This window comes from Chionomys nivalis, chromosome 21, assembly GCF_950005125.1.
Source record: "Chionomys nivalis chromosome 21, mChiNiv1.1, whole genome shotgun sequence".
NCBI lineage: Eukaryota > Metazoa > Chordata > Mammalia > Rodentia > Cricetidae > Chionomys > Chionomys nivalis.
This window is the reverse complement of record NC_080106.1, coordinates 33,217,115-33,241,011: the sequence shown is the minus strand read 5'-3', so window position 1 is coordinate 33,241,011 and position 23,897 is coordinate 33,217,115. Positions and strand designations below refer to the sequence as shown.

General features: G+C 42.2%; 2 protein-coding genes across 5 annotated transcripts in view; both read left to right on the top strand.

Annotated features, from left to right (window-relative positions):
* The window catches only part of Lpcat2 (lysophosphatidylcholine acyltransferase 2), a 61,536-nt gene that overhangs the window by 27,423 nt on the left and 10,216 nt on the right, over positions 1 to 23,897 (top strand). For 3 of the 4 annotated variants that reach the window (XM_057754328.1, XM_057754325.1, XM_057754329.1), the window contains 5 exons: positions 1,282 to 1,365; positions 2,399 to 2,481; positions 3,480 to 3,605; positions 4,724 to 4,877; positions 22,711 to 22,809. In XM_057754328.1, the coding sequence (XP_057610311.1) occupies positions 1,282 to 1,365; positions 2,399 to 2,481; positions 3,480 to 3,605; positions 4,724 to 4,877; positions 22,711 to 22,809 (546 nt within the window). The remainder of the gene's footprint in view (positions 1 to 1,281; positions 1,366 to 2,398; positions 2,482 to 3,479; positions 3,606 to 4,723; positions 4,878 to 22,710; positions 22,810 to 23,897) is intronic. The other variant, XM_057754327.1, reaches the window with a different exon arrangement.
* Positions 15,140 to 15,892, top strand: Capns2 (calpain small subunit 2). The gene has a single exon (XM_057754330.1). It carries the CDS (start codon positions 15,140 to 15,142, stop codon positions 15,890 to 15,892), a length of 753 nt encoding a protein of 250 aa, XP_057610313.1.

Below are 23,897 nucleotides of genomic sequence, written 5' to 3'. Positions count from 1 at the left end.
ACATCCCAGCGTCTCTCCTGGGACCATTTTCCAGACTCTTCTTTCTCTGCTCCCACCTTTTTCGTCTCTGGTACCTAACCACCCAAGTCAAAAACTCAGACATCCAGGCTGGAGAGGTGGCTCAGCTGTTAAAGGCACTGGCTGCTTTTCCAGAGGACCTGGGTTCAATTCCCAGGTCCTCTATAGTGGCTCACATGCTCTGGAAACTCCAGTCTGAGAGAATCCAGTGCCCTCTTCTGGTTTCATTGGCGCACGTGTGGTTACATGTGGCGCACAACCATATATGTAGGCAAAACACCAACCCACAAAATAAAGCCAACAAAATAACCCTAGGCTTTGTCTTGTCTCGCTGCTTTGCTCAAACTTCATCTGAGTCACCAGTGTCCCAAGATTCATGGTGTGTTTAGCAATATTTGAATATAGGTCCATTTGAAGAAAAGTGCTATTTCTTTATACAAATCTTTTTTTCCCCTTTATGTTCTAGGCCTGCCATATGTGTGTGTGTGTGTGTGTGTGTGTGTGTGTGTATATATATATATATATATATATATATATATATATATATATATGCCTTTCTCTGGATCGCACAGCAGGGCCATTCTCCAAAGTGCTGTTGCTTCCATGTCCATATATATATATATATATATATATATATATATATATATATATATATAATTGTGCTATATTATTGAGTCTTTAAATCGCATTTTCATCATAAGTTAAAAAGCTAACATTTCATATTAAATGGTAGGGCTTGCCTCAGAGCTGAGAGGGCTAATTATAAAGCCTCTTTGAAAGTACTCAGTACTGACTTAGCTCATTGTATAGTAAGTATCTGCCATACTTCATGGAGAACTTCCTGAGGGAGAGGGCTTCAGTGCCAAATCTCCAGGGCGTGGCATACTGACCGGCCCATGAGAGGTCTACGTTCAACCAATATCTTTGAGTGAATGCAAGTCATGATACCTTGAGTCATTTAACCTATATAAATCACGATTCTTTATGATGTAAATGAGAATTAATAAAATTATGCATATGAAACACACATAGCATAGTCCCAGGTTCATAGGTATATTTCAGTAAACTAATGAAATGGGCAAAATGGCACATACCCTTGGAAAGCCAAGATCAAGGGTTGGGTTTTCTATAGCACACTCTCAACAGAATTAGCTCTTTGGTGGAACCTTCTCCCTAGCCACATCTGCTGCATTGACTACATTTCTTTGCCTCCCACCCTCACTCAAAATTCATAGTTTCCTGCTCCTTGCTCTCACACTCCAGGAGATATGGTTTTTGTGGGAGAAAATAAAGTCTGACAAGTCTTGGACCGAACCTGGGCCATGTGAATTCTCTAACACTGGGGAGGTGAGCTAAGAGTTAAAACGCTGCATGTAATTGTACCTAGCATGAGGGGTGGCAATGATGTGTTCATCTGCCTTACTAAGATGTGGGACTTCTTAGAAAAAGGACCCTAAGAATCTTGTCTGGAATATTAAACCCTTCTCAGTGTTAGAAAACCATAAATATAAAGGCTAGAGGCTGGAGGGTGCAGTGACCACTCCATGGCATGAGCATCTCATAGCCCTTGTGTTGGGGAGAGGAAACATAGCTGGGGTTGCCTGGGGAGCTCTAGGTCAGTCTAGCCAGCCAGCGAGCTCAGGGTTCCGTGAGACACTGTCTAAAAGCAAGTAAAGTAGAAAGCAATAGAGGACACACCTCGAAGTTGACCTCTGGCTTTCACATACATGTGCACATATGAGCACATACACCCACACACATACACAGAGGCAAGTTAAAAAAAAATAAACAAGGGCAGCACAAGTCAGGCATCAATGTGAGGCGGAGAATAAAGTTAAAAATGATGAAGGAGAAAAACAAACAAAAATACAAAGCAACAATAAAGTGTGACAGACAAGACTAGAAAGCCAGTTCTGAAGTTTAATTTTTTAAAGTAGGAAAAAAAAAAAACATAGTTTTCAATCAAATAACTTAAGTATTGTTAATTTTGGAATGGACGGAATATATGATAGTATAAAAGATTTTTTAAGGCCTTTTTCCCCTTAAAATTGGAATGAAAAAACTCCGGCTCTGCAGGTGAAGTATTAGGCACTGCTACATTGCAGATTCTAGAATTCCAGGCATCAGTCTTCTTCAGAATCAGGGTAAGGCTAGTAAGTGACCATGTCCATCTTTCTACGACTGGGAAGGTAGTTTAGCTAAGTTAACACAGGAGGCTCCCATGTCCCAAGTCTGAGCCCAGAGTCCCTCGCATGACATGGAACATGGGCTCTAGGAAGGCCAAGGTTGAGATATGCTGATTGGTCATTTAACAGAATTCATTTAGTGTTTAATGTCCTGGGCCTAAGGCCCGCTGTGGAAAGGTGTGTTTGTCTTTCAGTTCCTGCCTGTCCAAGCACCAAGTGATGAGGAAAAGAATGATCCTGTTCTTTTTGCCAGTAGAGTCCGGAATTTAATGGCAGAGTAAGTATATCTTGGAGCTTCTAAGTGATAAATAATTTGAAAATTATTGGTAAATGTTACTTAATATAGCTTAAAGCCCGCCCCCCCCCCCCCGCCCGGTTCTCATTCGTGAACTCATGTGGTAGGTATGGTGGTGTGCTAAGATACACAGTCAGTGAAGTAGCTTATCGTGGTGTGTCTCTGTTCGAAAGGCCAGCTAGAGTCTTCCATAGTGAATTTTCTTAATTACTGATTCATGTGGGAGGGCCCAGCTCACTGTGATCGGTGGAGTCCCTGAGCTGGTGGTCCTGGGTTCTATAAGAAAGCAGGCTGAGCAAGCCATCGGGAGCGAGGCAGTAAGCAGCACCCCCTCCGTGCTACATCAGCTTCTGCCTCCAGGTTCCTGTCCTGCTTGAGTTCCTGCCCTGACTTCCCTCAGTGGTGAACTGCTACCTGGAAGTGTAAGCAAAATAAACCCTGAGTCTTAAATGTGCCTGCTCATCTCAGCTCTCAGGAGGCTGGGGCTGGTGACGTCATGCCAGCCTGGCGTGCACACTGAGTCCTGTATTAAGATACGAAAGGCTCAAAGCAAGTGCTGTGAAGGCCCTTTATGCATGAAATCTCACCATGTGCTCAGAGCAACACTGCGGCAAGGAGAGCAGTAGGCTGGTTCCTAAGCAGTTTCCCCCAGATCCTGTGAGATGGTGACAGGCTAGGACTCAAATCCGCACTTCCGATTGCCAAACCCCACAACACTAATTATTATGTTGCATAATTTGCAATACTTCTACTAATAAAGTATTTTTCCAGTGAGAACACAAACTATGAATTTTCAGCTATGCAGAAACCTAAAGATAGAAGGCATTCCAGTGAGTAGATCGAGGAAGTAGAGCAAAGCAAGAGAACCAACCATCTGAGGAACCACAGATACCTTTCTCGTCACCACAGCCTGCTCACCAGCACAGGACCGGTGAAACAGGAGTGTTTCATGCCGTGTTTTTCTTCCTTACTGCTTTTAGAGCGTTGGCGATACCAGTGACAGATCACACCTACGAAGACTGCAGGCTGATGATCTCAGCAGGACAGCTAACGTTGCCTATGGAAGCTGGGCTGGTAGAATTCACTAAGATTAGCCGGAAATTGAAGTAAGTATATTTCAAGATATATGCGCACACCCATACACATTCATCCCATTCTTGCCAGAACGCGTGTGTGGAGGTCAGGAGACAACTTGCAGAAGTCAGTTAATCCTCTTTCCACCATGACTTCCATCGACCAGAGATTGAATTCAGGTCATCAGGCTGGATGACAAACCCCTTTACCCAATGAGTCATCTTGTAAGCAGCCTTCCCATAGTTTATTTTATTATTTATTTATTTATTTTTGTTTGGTTTTGCTAAGGCAGACCCCCCCCACCGGCCCCCATGTATATGTAATCTTGTTTGAACTATTTGGTATTACTAATTTGGCTATGTGGTGTGACTCTCACATCTTTCTTTGATTATGGTTAATTCTGTTCTTATCCTTACTAGGAATTTACAGAAGTTATTGACTTAATAAATGTTGTCACCCTCCCTAGGCAATCGCTGTAAAACTAGTTCTCCTTTCAAAGTTTCTTATGGAAATGGATTTTGATAAGTTATACAGAAAATATTTTTGTCTTTTAGATGACAATAAAATTTTGCTTTTGTGCTAGCACTTTGTCCACAATATTCCTCAGGTTTGAAAAGTGATACAGTCATTGAAAGTGCTTGTGGAAGTATGTATTCGATCACATATTTAATTCCTCAAAGCAAAGAGGTGATGTAAGCATAGTGTACTGTCCAGTATTTTGTCATCCTGATTTTTAAAAACTAATACCAGAGGAGATGGCTATAGTTTAGTGAATCACTCAACGCAACATCTCAAAAGCTTGTTGAAAGAAGCTGTTATTTCTTTCATAACAACTCAAGAAGCAGCAGTTGACTTTCCAGGTAATATTAGGTACAGGTTCTTGGGACTCTTGCTGTTTCGCCACACTGCTTGCATTTACTTTACTTTCCTTCCAATATTTTATGGAATTTTTTGGTCACCTTTACTGATACACTTTTAAAAATTAGATAGTCACATACACCTTTGATATATTCTCTCAAATATTTATTTTCACTGCCTTCTAAAATTTAACATAGACTATTTTCCCATAGACAAGTTGATAGAGTAGCGGTCACACGATGTACGTGTGACTTAGAAAGAGCTAACAATGTCCTCACAACTCTCTGTGTAGGTTGGACTGGGATGGCATTCGCAAGCACTTGGATGAATATGCCTCTATTGCCAGTTCCTCCAAAGGAGGCAGAATTGGAATTGAAGAGTTTGCAGAGTACTTAAAGTTGCCTGTTTCCGATGTCCTGAGACAACTTTTTGCACTCTTCGACAGGGTATGTTCAAATTAATCTTTAACATTTTCCTCGGCCTTTTCCTGCAGACCTCAAGGCAGACACTGACCACCTTCTCAGACCTGCGCGAGAAGAACCAATGTAGTGTGATGTCATGAACTGACTTTCCCCTTAGTGTGACTACTAAGTAGGGCTGGGAACATACATAGTGCAGCATTAGTAGTGTGTATTAATTTAAGCATCAGTTCAGACGTGAAAACTGCCTATAGTCACAACTGCGATGTAGAATTGGAAATGTTTACGCCATTGAAAGGAATTTTTAAATGGGTGTAGAATTTATACGTTGGTGACATGGGTGGTAGTGTTCTATTCTGAACATTTCTGGGCTGTCTCCAAAATGGATGAAGGCCAAGTGGGTTTTATTTTTAAATGAAATTACCTGACAAAGTTCAGCTAAACTCTTCAATGTCTGTAAATATGTAATTGTGTGCAGCTAGTTAACTGACCTCTCAGTAAAATTTTTTTAGGAAAAATTTATCAAGATTTCAGATTTTCTTTTAAAAGTTATTTTAGTATATGAAGTGTTAAAATGAACTTTTTAAGTTATAATTCCAAGTTAGCACATGCGTAGAAACTTGTTGCTTCCATTACATTTAAGACAAATAGTCTTAAATTTTCTAGTCTAAAAATATACTAAAATAATAATTCCTGTATAGCTATCCATTTCTAGTTAAGCCCCCCCCCACCTTTAACACCTTTTATCGTTAATAAATGCTGCTGTCCATACTGGTCAGTATGTATTTTCAAGACTCCATCTAAATGGAACCATATAGAACTAACATCCCAATTATGGTTTCTTTAGCCTAGAATATTGTATTTACTAGTTAACCGCTGGGTTGAATATGGCAATAATGTGTTCCCTTTATCTGTTCCTCAACTGAGGAGTATTTGCCCTGTGTCCAGTAGGGGCGATTTAAACACATCCTCCTACCTTCGGGCCTCCATGCTTCATAACCTTCCTGGTTGTCCTCTGAGCTGTGACTACCTTTACCAGTCCGTTAGCATTTTGTTCAGGGGCAGTTTGGTTGCTTTGTGTTTTGCCCATGGTTCGTAGTTTAGTTGGGAGAGAGCTCAAAGGGGTCTGACTTCCTCTTGTTTAATACTGGAATTCTCAGTTACCTACCACCACCAAGAACAGATGTTTTTCAAAGAAATTATGCCTGATGGAAGACAGAGCAAGCTTTCCCCATGCCTGGGGTCTCTCCTCCCCCGGCATGCTCATCTTCCTTGTGATTTGTTTTGTGTTCTTGTAGAATCAACTAGTCTATAACACGATATGGGTCACCACCCTTTCGCTGTATGAAATCCCTATGTGTCTCTTCTAGGCTTGCTACAATATTCAAATTACATGCACGCCTATGTGAAATAGCATATTAATGTCGTGATATGCTTAAAGCACAATGGAGATTTATGGTGAGAGAGAAAGACTATTGGACATTAACTATGAAAGTTGGTAAACCAAAGCTGCTTTTTACTTTATAACCACTGTTTCTGTGACATTTCCGTCGCAGCATTCACTGCGGCTCAAAAGCCATGCAAATAAGGGAAGGAGATGAGGAAATACAGGGACAGAAGGGGACGATGACAGCACATCTTTAGACAGCATCAGGACCTTTTCATCAACATTAGAGTGACATTTGTAAAAGCTGTCCTATACTTCAGGTGACACACCATGGGCAGATGCAGGATTGTTCCAGGTCTGATTGGTGACACCTGCTAACACCTCGGCTGTTTCTATGTCATGTTTAAATACGGGAAGATTTGGGAATGCGAAAGGGGCAGGGGTTAGAATAACCACCCATCAGACAGATCAAGTCACTCCGACCGAGAGAAGACAATCGGTCCTGGGCATAAGAACACCGGTGAGAACCGTTGCCTATTTTGCCAATCACATTTCTTCGTGGGCTATTTTAGTAGGTGTCGTGTTTATTTTACTTGTTTATTATTTGTCTTTCTTAGGAGAACTGGCATTCATTTCCTTTTGTGGTGGAAAGCCCCATATCGCTAATGCAAACTTGCAATCTTCCTCCTAGGCCCCTTAAGCAGTGTCTGTTTGATTTGACTCTGGCTGACTCATGGGTTCTTCCTATGCGCTTATATTCTGTTTACCCTCACTGAGCAGTGGAACCCCATAGTCTCTGCTTAGCTCTCCTGACTCTGCATTGTAGAGCGACTCCACCCTCTTTCTTGTGGTCTTCCTAGTGCTGCAGGCACTGACTTCTGACCTCTTGTTTACCTGAGTACTTACTTTTGTACAGTAAAGTTAATGAGACATTGAAAGTCATTAGGACATTGGAGATTTTGAAGATCTATGTATAATACAGTAAAATGTTTATGACACATGAGCTCAATTTTATGCTAAAAATAAAAGACTATATGGCAGGTCCCATAATATGAATCATATACATGACTAAAATGAACACAAGGAACTCCACGTGGTGATGGGGCAACATGGCTCCAGGCCATGATATGAGATGAGGACTTTCTCATTTGTTTTCTCTAAAATATATGGGGAGAAACTTCCCTGCGCAGGTGTCTTCAAACAAGAGACAAGGAAATGGAGGCTGGCCCAGGGTTCATCTGGAGCGTTACGGTCTATACAGGGAACTTAAGACTAAGTCCTCAGAAATAGAAGCAGGCTCAGCTGTGGAGATGCCAAAGCTGGGGAAGGAATTCATGCAACACAGACAGATTTCCCTTGCCCTTACAGCCATCACTGTGCTTCTCTGTACTTGGCTTTCAGTATAGACCCCAAGAGATCTTTTGCCTGCCACATATTAGAAGGGAAAATAGTTTGGAGAATTAATGACTAATGTATTAGATAGTCTCTATCTGCCTACCCTCCATCTCTCTGTCTCTGTCTCTTGCTCGCTCAATGTGTGTGTGTGTGCCTCTGTGTTGTCTGTGTGTGTGTTTAATGCAGCCGCATGTCGGTGCCTGTGAAGTGTCTTTGTTTTGAAAAGCCGAGTTGTGTAATGGTTGCCACACCTTGTGTACACACTCACACATGCCAGGCCTGTTTCCTCAGTCTAGTGAAATGATTGAGCTGGAGAATATTTGATGGGAGAGCAAGGAGGTCCAGCAACTCCAAGAGTGTTTCCCTCAGTAGCTAAGTAGTAATGCTTGATGAAGGCTGGGTGTTCCTGTTGACCCTTAGCAACTGTGCATTGTTGTACGGAAACCCCACCACCACTGTCCATGTGCCTTTGTCCTTCTCTTCCCTTCTCAGGTTCCCTAAGACTCCTTCTTCTTGGCTAATCTACAAGAACTGTGCCATGATTTTTATCACTCTGTCCTAAAAATGCTATTAGTAGTCTTTAGACTCTCAAATATTTGATTGTAGACCTTTGGCAAGGTCCCGTCTCTTTGAGAGACAAAAGCAAAAGACTCTTTTTGTATTTGGCTTTAATTTAGCTTGTTTATACTCACGGTTATTTACTGAATTCTTCATATCAAAGATTAATTGGAAAGTTAATTAAACGTCCAGATAAGTCTGAGACAGTGGTTTAGAATATTGGCATCTCAATATTTTTTGCTAATAATTCAAATTAAGTACTAAATTATTTGCTAGCACGTGTGAAGGAACTTAAGAGCATTTAATGAGATCAAGCAATAATACTGGCTAAATCAGGAACAGTTATGGGACAGTGATTTCTGTAGCTATAACTATGTCTTGCCAGGACCATAACAGCAATGATGTTTCATCCTCTGCAAAGTGCCTCTTGTTAATATCCTCCTACACTAAAAAAGAAAAAAAAATATGTGTAAGAGTGTTCTTCCTGTGTGTATGTCATTGTCCCGCATGTATGCCTGGTGCACACAGAGGCCAGAAGAGGGCGTCAGATCCTCTGCAGCTCGACTTAACAGATGGCTGTGAGCCACCCTGTGAGTGCTAAGAGTTAAAACAGGGTCCTCTGGAAGAACAGCCCGTGCTCTTAATCCTGAGCCATCTCTCTAGCCCTCCTCCTCTGGTTTGAAGTAATAGTATATCAACAGTCCTCGCAGACACAAGGAAAAGAATGAGAGAACTTGATTTCTATTTCTTTGGGTCTAGTCCGACATGAGCTCGGTATCTTACTAACCCACTATGATTCTGTACACAGACCGGTGACTAGTAAGGCTACATAGTTACTATTTCCCTTCTTTAGAAAACATTGACAAGTATCACGTTTCCATTTCTGCTGTTTAACCCTGAGCTCTTCCGGCAGCAGAATGTCTTTTGTTTAAGTATGACTCAGGAAGGGTTTATGTATACTTTAGCACTCTGGCAAACCAGCCTTTCTGGCTGTTGTAAACATCTGCAGATTTTTTATTGCTGTTTCATTCTGTGGAATGAATGTATTTCTTTATTCCAACTTCTTCCCATCTGCCCTGTTCTTGGTGTGAATCCAAGTGCAAGTCTTGAATGCCAATAATAACAAACAGCCTGGCTTGCCCTTGCTTTTAGAAGCAAGGTGCTGTGGTCCAAGGATTTACTCCTGGTGAAAGTCAAGACTCGGGTACCCTCAATGTTTGTAGAGAGACTAGAAGATTCCCATCTTTTTGACTTCTGTGTCACTTTTGATTAAGTAACGTAGTGTTTCATAGTTTATATGGCAAGAGCCCAGCTATGCAGTCTTTGTTCTATGAAAGTCACTTTGTAATTTACATGGTATCATTCGAAGGAAAAGGCTACAACTTCTGGGTGGAATAGGTGAACTTTTCTGCTCAGTTGTCTTGAAAGTTTGGCAGTCCTCCATCTGAGCATTTCTTCCCAATTCCTGGGTTGACTTGGCTCTCTCATCTCAACTATCATAGTGTTTTTCTGAGTGTTATAATATTATAAATATGTATCTAGATATAAGAATCATATTTTTTACATTCTTAGTGCCTAGATGCCTGGAAGGTTAGGAGAAGAAACAGAAAAAGGGCTGAAACAGTCCAAACCCCCACATTGTAGCAAGTGAACAATTGCTGGCCTCCCCCAAGAGTGTAGGAAAGTAAAAAGCCGGCTTTGTAAGGAAAAGATTGTGTTCAGTTTCATCCCTTATACTGGACAGAGTGAGAGTTCAGCATAAGGGAAAAATCAATCCTGCTCCCATAGACTCTAGAAAAGCTTTTGATTTCATCCAGCGTGACATTTTCATCAACAAATGATTGCCAGATTCAGAGTGTCTACTCTACATCACTTTTGCGGTAGCTAAGGCCACTTGGCACCTGACAGAAAGACTTTAGCTGAGATGGAAACTGGGGGTCCTCCATGTAGACTCAGTCCCTTCCTGTGACCTGGAGGTCCCCCTTAGAGGAGTAATGTACTCAGCATCCTTTTGAAAACGAGGCCCCGTGTAAACATGGGGTTAGGAGTAAAATAACATGTCCTTCACATTAATAGAACCAGGCTCAAGGTACAGATGATCAAATGTGTGTATCAGAAAGAGGTGTAGGTAGCAGAAGGAAACTAAATGGAAGAATGTTGCTCTTGTCACTATTACATGACGTGAAAATCCAGAAACATGCTGGGTGGTGGTGGTGCATGCCTTTGAACCTAACACTAAGAAGGCGGAGGCAGTGTATCTCTGTGAGTTAGAGGCCAGCATGGTCTACATAGCAAGTTCCAGGAGAGCCAGAACTACACAGAGAAACCCTATCTCTAAAAACAAACAAACGAAAATGCCCAAACAACAACAAAACCCAAAACAAAGAAAAAGGCCAGACACACACAACTGTAGAACTTGAGGCCTTAGGTTCCACCCTTTCTCTTCATTTTGTGGTAAGCAGCTAGGCCAGGGGAGGAAGTTCCACCTCGTGGCCACAGAGCTGGCTAATTGCACCATGGAAACTAAACATTTTGTGATCTTTTGGCTGTTAAACTGTTACTGTGGATTTAAAAAACAATTACCTTCTTAAGGTGTGATTTCCAAATCCTGTTATTCACTTCCTTCGGGAATGCATGTCTTCCCCTCGGTTTATTCACCAGACTCTGCAACCCTCACTGTCAATCAGTTTTAGCACATATATGTCACCCTCAGATGATGCCTTGTTCCATTTACTGTATGATTTTTTTTTTGTCACATGCTTCCTTCCTCGAACCTACGTGACTGCTACTAATCTGCCTCCTGGCTTCATACATGTGGACTTTCTGGACATTTTGCATAACTGGAATGTAGCAACATGTAGTTCCTTGTGTCTGGCTTCCTTAGTTAGCGTGGTTTGAGATTTGTCCATGGAGTATGCATCAGTGGTCAATTCCATTTTGGTTTTGATTAGTATTCCTTTGTATCAAATATTCATTCACCAGTTGGTAGATATTGAGGTTGTTTTCACTTGGCGCTAATGGAAATGATATTATATTCGTGTTCATGTATCATTGTTTATCTCTTAAGTTCAGTAACTCTTTCTCCCATGTTGAGCATAATTTTTCTTTAGGTACAGCCTGGTCTGTCTTTTCTTTCAGATTTTAGAAATGGTTTATCCTCCCAGATAGCAACTCAGGTTGTTATAAATGTTCTAATAAATAATTGTAGAAGATTAAGTGGGCATTGAAGAAAAGACTTCTTCATCTAACAGCAGCATGTTATGCTGTGATGATTTATGACAAACTCTTAGGCAAATACCCTCCTTCTTCATAGAGTATAAATGATTGGAATTTAAAATATAGCAAAATAACAAAACAACATGTAAGATGAGGTACATTGTATAAGATACTAGCTGCTATCGAGTTAATTTGCAACACTAAAAAAAATCGAGAGAGATGTCTCAGTGGTTAAGAGCTCTAGCTGCTCTTCTGGGGGCTCAGGGTTGAATCCCAGCACCCACAGATGGCCCCCAACTGTAATTCCAATTAGGAGATCTGACTCCCTCTTCTGGCCTCCATGGGCACTGCATGCATATGGTCCAAAGATATGCAGATAAAACACCAAAGCACATAAATTAAAAATGTAAAAATAAAAAATTTTCTCTCTTAAAGAAGCTTTATAAATAGGTATAAATCTGTGTGAGGCACAGTGAGCCCTGTGCAGTCATTTCTGTGTCCATTTCCTACACAGTTAAGGATATTTGTTCTTTAGCGTTCGCACAAGTAATTTCATTGTGCCCCTAAGAAATAAGGCCAGTTATTGGGTATGGCTGAAATAGGATATTGAAGACATTGTTCCATGACCTAAAAAAACAGAAAAAAAAATAATGTCAGTTGGGTGTGGTGGCGTAGATTCATAATCCAAACATTCCAGAGCTGAAGCAGGAGAATTGAAACTGCAAGGTCTTCCTGGCTCAGAAGGGAGGGAGAGTTGCGATTCTCTAGCTACCGTTCTCCTCTGAGCGGCTCGCACACTCATTGTTCGAGGACTGTGCAGTTTCACGGTAGTTTCACATCTGTTCTCACTGTGACTCCACTCTGAGCTGTGGTGGTTCTGCAGTAACCTATGAGGTGGACCCTCTTACGCGGTAGTCCCCAGTCCTTTCCAGTCCCGTTCTGATTTGCTGCTCTCTCTCTCATCATTTCCACGCGTCAGAGCAGGCTCTCATCGCTCTCTGCTGTTGACTACCTCCCGAATACCCCGCATCCCCTGCTTCCCTGTGTGTCTGCTATGCTGTCCCTTTGTATCATCGTCCATGGGGAGGTGACTCTACCCGTAGTCAGGCGTCTGCGCTCTTTCTCCTGCAGTAAATGCTCCCCTTTCCTTCGTCTCAGCGGGACCCTTGACTTTCTTTGGGCAGCTTTGCTAGTTTGCTAATGCAATATAAAGCCCATCACCTGAATCATCTTCAGAACGTGGTGAAGTTTTCCTTTATTTAGAATATGTTTTTATCTTCCAGGGGAATTTAATGAAATCTTAACACCAAACTATGATCTATGAAATCTTATTTATTTATTTATTTATTTATTTATTTATTTATTTATTATGTATACAATATTCTGTCTGTGTGTATGTCTGCAGGCCAGAAGAGGGCACCAGACCTCATTACAGATGGTTGTGAGCCACCGTGTGGTTGCTGGGAATTGAACTCAGGACCTTTGGAAGAGCAGGCAATGCTCTTAACCACTGAGCCATCTCTCCAGCCCGATCTATGAAATCTTAATTGTTTAGTGTTAGTAACAGAAATATGCAAATGGACACAAGATTACACTTACGATCAGCCCTGTGATCTTCTTGACTTTGAGCACGACAGTACTATTTTATTTACCTTTGCATCCTAACTGCCTAGCCCTTGTCCCAATACAGACAAAATTAGATTGAACCATGGTGAAGCAGGCAGGGGAGATAGTCTTATTATCATTTTTCAGATTTGAAATAAGTAATAAAATAATCATGCTGTGTGTGTGTGTGTGTGTGTAGAACTGTGACTGTATGACTATGTGAGTGTGTGTACATGTAGAGGCCAGAGGGTTGATGTTGGTGTCTTCCTCAGTTTACCCTCTACTTTATCATTTGAGACAATGTCTCTCACTGAACCTGAAACTTACTGATTCAGCCAGACTGGTTGACCAGCAAGCCCAGGAATCCTGCTGTCAGTACCTCCCTCCCCAGAGCTGGATGGCAGGTGTGTGCTGTGGCACCTGGGTTTTTACATGGCTTCTTGAGATCCAAACTGAGGTCCCCATGTTCTCCACACTTTACTGACTGAACTATTTCCTTAGTCATTAAGCGATACAATAGTTTAACCATTAAGTCCTAGCCATCTTTCTCTGAATTCACCAGTGGAACTCTCAAAGCGCTATGGAGGATGTGAGTTCAAATGTAGCATATTGAAGGTAGGCTTTCTCAGAGTGTTGTCTGAGACCCACCTACCACACACTGACTTCTGAAAATGCTTGTTAGAAATACATACTTAAATCTCACAAATATAATATTGGAGAAAGAAAACAGACAAGGAAGCCAGACAAATTAGTGGAAATGGGAGGAGAATCGTAAGTGCTAATTTTACAGAAATAGCAATCAATGCAAGAGCAACTGTGTACCACCCATCTGGATAACTTAGACAATGTAGAGTCATTCTTAGAAATACTTAGCGTGCCATGACTGAGTCTGCAGACTCATAAAAATCTCTAAAGACCTAAGATTCTTTTTCTATTAATGACCCAATGAAGCAGCCTTTAAAAAAAAGGATTTTATTTGATCTGTAACTCTGTGTGTGTGTGTGTGTTTATGTATATATGCCTACAATGCCCACTGAGGCCAGAAAGGGGTATCAGATCCCCAGAAACTGCAGTTAAAGGAGATTGTCGCCTGATACGGGTGATGGGTACCAAACTTGGTTCTCTGCAGGTACAGTACTTGCTCTCAACTGCTGAGCCATCCCTCTAGCCCTAAAGGAGTTAAGTTTGGACCCAAGTAAGTCAGTAACTTCTTTACAAAGAAAGGCCCAGGGCATATGGCTTCATTGGCGAATTCCTTCAAACATTTAGATAAGAATTTACAGTGTGGGCTAGGACATGTGCACATTCTGCTCTTGCATAGGATGAATTCACATCTGACAGGCAATCAGCAGCTCACAGATGCCTGACTCCAGCACCACAGGTTCCACAGAGGCATATACATATACAGCATAGCTTGTATAAGTGTTAGCCTCCAAGAGGTCCCAAAAATAGTAATTAGGGGTCCTATAGCCGACCTCTAGACGGAATTAATTTCTGAGGGTAGGATCTGGAGACTTTGACTGAAGAAGACCTCCCTACCAAGTTGTCCTTAAGAATTGAATTCTGGATTAGAAGAAGGACAGCATCCGTATCAAATTCCCAAGAATTTTCTTCAGTTCGATCCCTACAGTAAATATTCCTTGGTTAAAAAGTTGTTGATTTGAATCATTTACCTTCTCCTGTGAAGAAAATTCATGTCCTGCTTTGGATGCTAGCAAAAGTCAGAACACATAGCAATTTATAGTTTTGTTTTTTTTTTTTTTTTTTTTTTTTTGGTTTTTCGAGACAGGGTTTCTCTGTAGCTTTGGTGCCTGTCCTGGAACTAGCTCTTGTAGGCCAGGCTTATAGTTTTATATTTCCTATTTAAAATAGTATTCTGACATGGACTATCTAAAGACACGGAAAAAGGACTGCATTGAGGCCCATGAAAATTCGACTGGTGCTAGGACCCAGCGGAACTCAGCAACTTCAGTTGGAGATGAACCGTCTCCTGGGGTGTGGTGCAGTTTTAAGCAGGTACAGAAAAGCCAGTTCTTCCACATGTGCACTGCTCTGACTCCATTGCAGCTCTCTCCAAGCCGTCTCCAGGATTTTCGCAGCGTTCACACCTGCTCACTAACCCGCAGGCATGTTTCTGGCAAAGGCGATCCTCGAAGGGGCCGATCGGGGTCTTGGGGGGGCTCTTGGAGGCCTTCTTGGAGGAGGTGGTCATGGAGGAGGAGGAGGAGCCGGAGGCAACATCGGAGGGATTATTGGGGGGATTGTCAATTTTATCAGCGAGGCTGCTGCAGCTCAATATACCCCCGAGCCGCCTCCCCCGCAGCAGCGGCATTTTACCGCTGTGGAGGCCTCGGAGAGTGAGGAGGTCAGGCGGTTTCGGCAACAGTTTGCACAGCTGGCTGGACCCGACATGGAGGTGGGTGCCAGTGACCTGAAGAATATTCTCAACAAAGTCCTTGCGAAGCACAAGGATCTGAAGACCGATGGCTTCAGCCTTGACACTTGCAGGAGCATTGTGGCTGTCATGGACAGCGACACGACCGGGAAGCTGGGCTTTGAGGAGTTTAAGTACCTGTGGAACAACATCAAGAAATGGCAGTGTGTCTTCAAGCAGTACGACAGCGACCACTCCGGCGTTCTCAGAAGCTCCCAGCTGCACGGGGCTGTGCAGGCTGCAGGCTTCCAGCTCAATGAGCAGCTCTACCGCATGGTTGTCCGCCGCTATGCTGACGAGGACGGCAGCATGAATTTTAACAACTTCATCAGCTGCCTGGTCCGGCTGGACGCCATGTTTCGCTCATTCAAGTCTCTGGACCGCGATGCCGATGGCCTGATTCAGGTGTCCCTCCGAGAGTGGCTGCAGCTGACCATGTATTCCTGAAATGGGCGCAGAGAGGGTGAGGCCCGCCATGGAAGAGAGGACTGCAGAAAGCCTGGCTGTGTGCACCACGGCTCATATTCTACCCACAGCTACCATTTCCTGGGGAGGGGGGGAGCTCTTTTATAATGCTACATATTCCTTCTTGATCATCTACACTGTACTGCTTAATTAAAACTAATTTTGGACAAAAAGTGTTTCAAGTTTATATAATAACTTTTGAGAGGCAATTGTAGAGACGAGACGTGTACGTGATGAGGAAGTACCAGTTGACTTTAAAAGGTTGTTGCTTATTGGTGAATGGATTAGCTTTGTTTACCATCCTGGAATAAATCAGGAAAGCATCAGGGACTAGGTTTTTCGCCTTGGAAAGCCGAGAAAGAAAGGTTAATGTCTGTTCTACTCATAATTTCACATCTGGTCTTTATATTATGAAGACGTCTACTTTCCAGAGAACTTACTATATTGTATAGCAATACGTTCAATTATGTGAGATTAGGCAGTTTTATCAAGGGGTATCATTTTATAAAAAAAATAGAGAGCACCTACCTAAAAGTCTAGCATCCTTTGGCTGCTTCCTAGTGAGACAAACAGAGCAGCTTTGCGTTGGGGTGTTTGTGAAGAGTCAAGGACCAGAGGAATGAAAAGGTATTCCCATTGTTCAGAATGTCTTTAGCCATCTTAATGAGCCAAAACGATCACTCTTATGTTTACTTCAGACAAAACCAGGCGCACCCAGGGGATGTTAGTCAGCTCTTGTCCCATCTTGCCCAACCTAAGAGCAAGGAAAATTCCTTTGCTTATCTTTGGAAATGACAGGCAGGGAGGAAAAAAAAAAAGACCAGGCAAAACACATAATTAACCATCAGTGAAGTGGAACATGAAGCGGCATAGACAACGAAGGTCGCAGTGGCTTGAGGTCCTGGCTGTAGATTAGCGTTGCAGGGAGAGGCCTTTAGCAATGCCTGACTGACTCCTCCTCCAGATGAAGTGATTTTCTTTAGAACCCCCTTTAAGCTCTTCAGGTCATGCCAATGCTGAGGTGACAGACTTAAGTGCTGTAGATTATACCTTACTTCCCAGTGCTTTTCAAATCTGTCTCTGCCAGAACTTTCAAGCAGGTGAGTCGGTGCCACCTCCCTTCAAGAAAGGGAAACTAGGAATAGTGAGAGCCTGCCACCCTGCCGCTGAGTAAACCGTGTCTTTTCTGGTATATAGCACTTTGCCTGATTTTATTATTTGGTGCAAGCTGTTTGTTACAACTTCAAGCAAAACCAAGGACCCAGAAGAGGCTGGGTTGCAAGTCTTTATCCACCCATTCCCCAGTCTTCAGTATTTTTCACTCTCTGCTATGTTTAGTGCATTCTTTCCATCCTGGACCACTTTGGAGAGTCCTTCTGAGATAAACACTAGCTTAGAATAAAGTTGTACTCATGGAAACAATGTAGCTGGCTTCTTAAGAGGTCTGGAGCTCATGTCAGAAAGTCCCAGTGATGTTGGGAGAGGTTGGCATTTGGCCACCATGTGTAACCATCACCACCTTCATATAGTATTTATGAACTACCACACACGTAATTCTGAACTGAGCCAAGCACAGAGATCACATCTGCTTTCTTGAAGGAACTTGTAATTTAGCTTGGTCTGATAGTCTGCTTAGACCAGCTCTGGATGTATAAGCATGAGACTGCTGCTGCCAGCAACCTCACGTTCCTACCAACCTCACTGTTGTAGAATCAATCCACTAATACATCGGACATGGGAGCAGGGGAGTAGCCAGGAAAGGGAGAAAGCTGCCAAGATGTTTATCAGGACTTGGAATATGTTTCTGATTTGATTTCCACACTGTGGTTGTAGAAGGAACAATGTAGAACTTGTATTTTCGCTCCAGATTTCATCATAACTGCCTTATAAAAGTTAAGGCTGTCATCGCATGATAGAAGTGGCATTAAGTATTTCCCTCTGTCCCCAGCTAAGGGAATACCTATTTCATAATTCTCCTCTAATGTGCGTGAAAAACATCCAGAAGCCACCTAAGTTTCTCTTCTGTTGTCTTCTATATTCATATAAAATTTATCTAAATAATCCCAGTCATTGTTGTGAACACTAGAAGATTCAGTCCAAACTCGAGATTGTCCTAAGCAGGCAAATCTTTGGCTGTTGTATAGATCCAAGAGCTCGAACAGTGACTGAGTTTCTTACTTTTCATTCAAAGGCTAACGTTTGCAACTTCACTTTCAAGGTGAGAGAAAGTATTAATTTGCAGCTTTAAAAAATGTGCTGTGTTGCTGTCATGGAGTCACATGTCTGTCTATGATCTTCACGCTTGGGACAAATGCTGGGGTCAGGAGTTCAAGTCAAGCCTTGACTATGTAATTAGTGAGTTTGAGACCAGCCTTGGTTACATGAGACCCTGTCTCAACTCCTATAACTCCCATGCAAAAATTACTCATTTCTGTATGGAAAACTGCTTATGGCTTGTGACGAAGGCTTTTGATTCATCTGCTCCATTGTCAGCAAGTGTCTAAGATTAAAGAATACTATCAAAGCAGTAAGCTGAGAATGATAGTGAGAAGAATGTATAAAATTGTACTGCAAATTTACGTGTCCGAGAACTGCATATAACTTTGAAAATGTGCATCCACTAAATTCTACAACCCATAAAAGCATAGAAAGGAAATGTGTGCTGTATATCCAAAAGCAAGAAATTCCCAAAAATCATTCATGATGTGTATGTCATCTTGAAGGTCACTTTAGGAATATGTTTTAGTTTTAAAACTTTATGTCCATAACGACCCTGTACTGAATGTGAATTGATCTTGAAGAATGGCAGAATTACTGTTTGAAAATGCTCACATAAGGCTAAGTATATTAAGGTAGCTTAAGTACAGTAAAATTGGTTGCATTATTATATATGTGGTAGAAATATACTCTCAGTTGGAATACCCAAGTGACTGGAACAACTTTTTTTGGCTGTTTTGATAAGTGAGACAAACAGTGTCCTAATGATCATGTTCCTCAGGGGATAACGTGTCATCACGGGTGGAGACTTAAGGAAGACCAGTAGATTATATTTTATGGGGATGTTTTGACTGTTACTCTAAGAGCATTGGTTATTTCTCATTTTCAAAGATTTTATTAATTCTAACATAACAAAGGGAAAAAGAAAAACTGTCCTTGGGATGTAACCCCTTGTAAGATGTATTCAAAATCATATCCTAAAAAAAAAAAATCTGTGATTCGAAATAACAAAATACATTAAGTTGTAGAACAGCCTCGAAAAACTGATGCCTGAGAATCAGGCCATTTATTCCTCCTGAGATTTTTTTAAAATTTATTTTTATGTGTGTGGATGTTTTGCTGTGTACCATGTGTGTGCAGTACCTGAAGAAGCCAGAAGAAGGCATCAGATTCCCCCCATAGACTGAAGTTAACAAATGGTTGTTAGCTGCCATATAGGTGCTGGGAATTGAACCTGGGTTCTCTGGAAGAGCAGCTAGTATTCTGAAATGTTGGTGGATGTTTCTTTCTCACTTGGAGACTTAATTACAAATGCTCTATCAATAACTCAGGCTTGTTACTAGCTAACTATTACATGTTAATTAATCCATATTTCTTATCTATACTTTGCCACATGTCTAGGTACCTTTTCTCAGTACGGCATCTTCATCTTGCTTCTCTCTGCGTGTGCTTGTGGCTCCTCCTTCTCCTTCCCAGCATTCTCAGTTTGGTTCTCCCGTCTAACCTTATTCTGTTCAGCTCTTGAATAGTCAGCTTCTTTATTCACACAGTGAGTAGGGATATTCCATACTAACTGCACAGTGGTCTTCCTCGGCCTCCTCCTGAGATTTCAACAGTTAATATAAAGATGAATTACTTGGACTTCCCATTGCTCCTAGAAGCCAGGGCAGCAGGTCAAAGGTGCTGAGTGACTCGACTCACTGTGACTCCTCCCATACTCTTTTCTAATGCTGCTGACTTCCAGGAAAGGGACAAAATCCACAGCTAGGGCTCACTGAAGCTTGGCCACACTTCTTTTTGCAGTGATTCAGGGTAGTTCCTTGGTGCCAACTCTGGCTATTCCTCAGCTCTGCCTTGGCAAAGGATGTAGAGAAATGACTAGGACCTTCCATGGAAAGGTCTATTTCTTCATTTACATGTAGCTATGAAATATATTTTAAGACCAGGTGCTATTATTAAGTTTATAATTCTTCCAGGGCAAGTTTAAAGGAAACTGCCATAGATTGATGGAACATTTTTTTTTAAAAAAATCACAAAACCGATTCAAATATATGAAAATTAAAAGAATGCATGTTGTTATATAATGTTTTGTCCATTTAAAAATATACTTTGTCAAACCCTCAAGTTTAAATGGTTGATGATCAAATTAAATTTAAATTTAATTGCAGTTATAGAAATAGTGAGTTTTATTAGCTTGAAATGAAATGCGTGTCAGCTCATTGGTGGTTTCTACAGTTTCCTCCAGTTCTGAAGTTTATTATACTGATTTAAAACCTCAGTAGTATGTTATTAATCCAATAAAATAATCACTCCAAGTAATTTCCATGCTGGTTTTTCCTCCTTCACATTACTAGAAAGAAAAACTCCATATTCTTTCTCATGTGAGTCAAGGGTCTACCATATTATGATCATATCAATCAAAAAATGTGTCTACTGAAGACTGCTGAGCCACCATATGCGAGTGTAAATTTGGGCGCTAGCACACTGCCTTGTTCCTAGTGGTCATAGGAAGGGTCTGTTATGTTTTTGTTTCTGAAGAAGAGCCGTGGTGCTTGACCTGCGTTCCTCACAGGGCCAGTGGTGTAGTGAAGACTGGTCGTTCACGATGCCATTCTTGCTCAGGGAAAGTCAACTGTGCAGGAAGCTTAGCTATGTTGAGCAATTTTGCCGTGGTCCAGATGAGCTCCTCAGTGTCTAAGACTCCCCAAAAACATTGTGTACAGTGCATGGAGAATTGAGTGGTGATCGCACAAGGAGTATATTGTGCTCCTTTATACGCTGTCTTCTTTGACACTTCCGTGGTGATGGCGTCCAGATGTTCGCTGTGGCAGTGACTACCTGATGTATGTGATATCGGTTAGACACTTCATGTAGGTGCATCCAGCTGGATGTAACTTACACAGCAGCAACATCAGTTTTTTTTTTTTTTTTTTTTAAGTTTTTCGAGACAGGGTTTCTCTGTGGTTTTGGAGCCTGTCCTGGAACTAGCTCTTGTAGACCAGGCTGGTCTCGAACTCACAGAGATCCACCTGCCTCTGCCTCCCAAGTGCTGGGATTAAAGGCGTGCGCCACCACCGCCCGGCGCAACATCAGTTTTTAAGTATAGTTATTCTCAAGGTGGTTTCTAGGCACATAAAAATGAATGACATCAGCCTTTGTCTTAGAAATAAACCCTAATACTTGGGGGAAATCTTAAAATTTCTCTTTCTGCTTTTTCTGGTGGGAACATGAAATGAGATTATTATTCTTTTTAGTTTCCGCCCTGTAGTAAGATAAAGTAATAGGAAAAAAGTGATTTGACTTTTTGAGATTTGGCTATTGAGAGGCGGAGGAAAACCTCCCTAGAAAATGTGCTTTCAGAGAACCTCCCACCACGTCAGGGCCTTACAGACCCCCCTTCCCTCTAGTGTTCCTGCTGATTGTGTATAGATGAAGATCCATGCGTGATGATGCCGAGCACCTTTTGTTAATCTGTGAGATTGAATGTTGCTCTGGCCTTGTTGTCCCTGGTGCGGGGTTTATCGGGAGATTCGTCACCTGGGAGTTGTGCTGCCAAAATGATTCTCATATCTAGGATTCTTCTCCTTATTCTGCTCGCCTCTCCCTCTTCCATCTTTCTGCTCATCTCCGTCTCATTCTCCCTCGTTTCCTCTGGTGTCTGTTCTCTCCTCCTGAGTTGTCCCTTGTGTTCTAACCTACCTCTCCTCCTTTTTCTTCCCTATTTGAGACAGGGTTTCACTTTGTAGCCCTGGCTGTCCTGGAACTCACTATGTGGAACATGCTGGCTTCGAACTCAAAGATCCACCTGCCTCTGCCTCCTGAGTACTAGGCACCAACAAGCCTCGTTCTATTTTCCCTTTATTGTAAGCTCTCATTCTCTTGATAGTTGATGTGTGTGCCAGCCTGGGTTAGAGCCCCCATTGTTTGCTTTCTGTTGTCGTCATGACACCCTTCCTGGTCTGTATCCTGCTAGTTAGGCTTAGTTTTCACTGACCCCACAGTACAGGTTGCTTCTGGAACCACAAATCCTCAAAATCCTCAAGAGGTTGTTGGGTTTGCCATATCAGCTCCTGGTTTATTCCAAAGTCAGCCAGAAAACTAAAGAATGCATCTTAATTAATGCCTCAGTGTCCCTTTTTTCTTTCTCTTCCATTTTCTGTGTTGATATGCAGAAAGGTTGTTTATTAACCTTCCAGGACCTTTTAGAATCCTCTGGTGCGGGCCATCTTGGCAGGACCATTTTCACCATAGACCAAAAGCTTTATTTCCACTAAGGATTAAAGTCTTAGTCCCTGTTTCCCCCAAAGGGTCCTCATCAATGCAGTTCCGAACTTAGGAACCACAGTGAGTGTTAGTGTGTCACTTTACATGGCCTTAGGGGTTAGTATTTGTCGTTATTATTGGTTGTAATCCTACTGAACTAGCAGTGGGTGGTCCTTCCCTCGCCGTCCTTCTTGGGAAAACTTCTCTTGGCAGTGTCCCAGTGCGTGGTGCTGCTGTGCTACACAGCATGCTTGTGCTTCGCCTTGTGTGATTAGTGCTAATTTGATAACCGCCTTCCTAACTGATGGCTATCTTCACAGAATAATGACGGCAGTATTGACTTCCGAGAGTATGTGATCGGCCTGGCTGTCTTGTGCAACCCTGCCAACACGGAAGAGATCATCCAGGTGGCATTTAAGGTACTGCCAACCCCACTGACCACATCTCGGCTGGCCTTGGAAATATGTGTTGACTCTAACTCCATTATTGGAAAAATCGGTGAATCTGTTTCCCGAGTTTATAGATTTGCTGTGACATGTTCGGGAGGGTAATGTGATTAAGTCAATTGCTACTGAGACTAAAGAAAACACAGGCATCCATTTAAACAGCCGTGAAGCAGCCTAGGTGTGAGCATCAAGATGGAAGAGTGGGTGCTTTAGCTAATTAAAGTTGTTTCTTTTCAGGCCTCTTTTGAAGTTCTGAAGTAAGATATAGATATATAGATATAGATAAATACCACTCCTTGCCCCACATCCTAATTCATCTAGAAAGTTCTGATCTGTCCTTATTTGCATCTGCTAGATCATTCCATTGGCTGGAGTTTATTCAAGTGTTAGAGTTCATTTTGTGTGGTAATGTCAGACCATCACCATAAATGTCCCAGTCTACCCTGCTGATCTTACTGTGATATCCGACATATTTCCAGTGTAGTGCGGGGATCTAAATTAGGAGAGAGGAAAAAAAAATCTTTCTTATCCCCAGCAAAGCTTGAGGAAAGATCCAGACTGCACTTGCCACTCACACACGCTATACGCCAAAGTGCATGTCCCAAGAGTGGAGACCCATCATCTGTTAGCGTCTCATCATGGTCTTTTCCTTTGAGTTCTAAGCTCGTGGGGCATTGCTCAACTGCCGTCATCTCCCCACTGACCTCGCGAAGCTGAGTTCGTTGTCTTGTTCAGTGACAGTCTCAGCTTCCATGTAACATGAAAGCCAGTGACTTCTCTCCTATCTCCTCTTCTTCCTCTCTCCCTGGCTTTCTCTGAAACAGATTCCATTGTGGCTCCAACAAGCCTTTCCCCTTCTCTATTTGGCCAAGACTCCATGTGTGTGTGTGGGGGGGGTGTTTTGGAGGCCATCAGGGTGGTGTTCTCTTGTTATTGGATGTACCCCTGAGGACACTTTCCATTGCAGATTGCTTTAAACTGAACTGGGTGTAAAGAACCCCAGGTGACTGGTGATGAGCATGATGCAGGGGCCAGATACTTTCCCAAAATGTCAAACCTTC

What these genes read in the sequence shown, in the direction of transcription:
- Capns2 (XM_057754330.1), top strand. Translation starts at nt 15,140, where the DNA reads ATGTTTCTGGCAAAGGCGATCCTCGAAGGGGCCGATCGGGGTCTTGGG.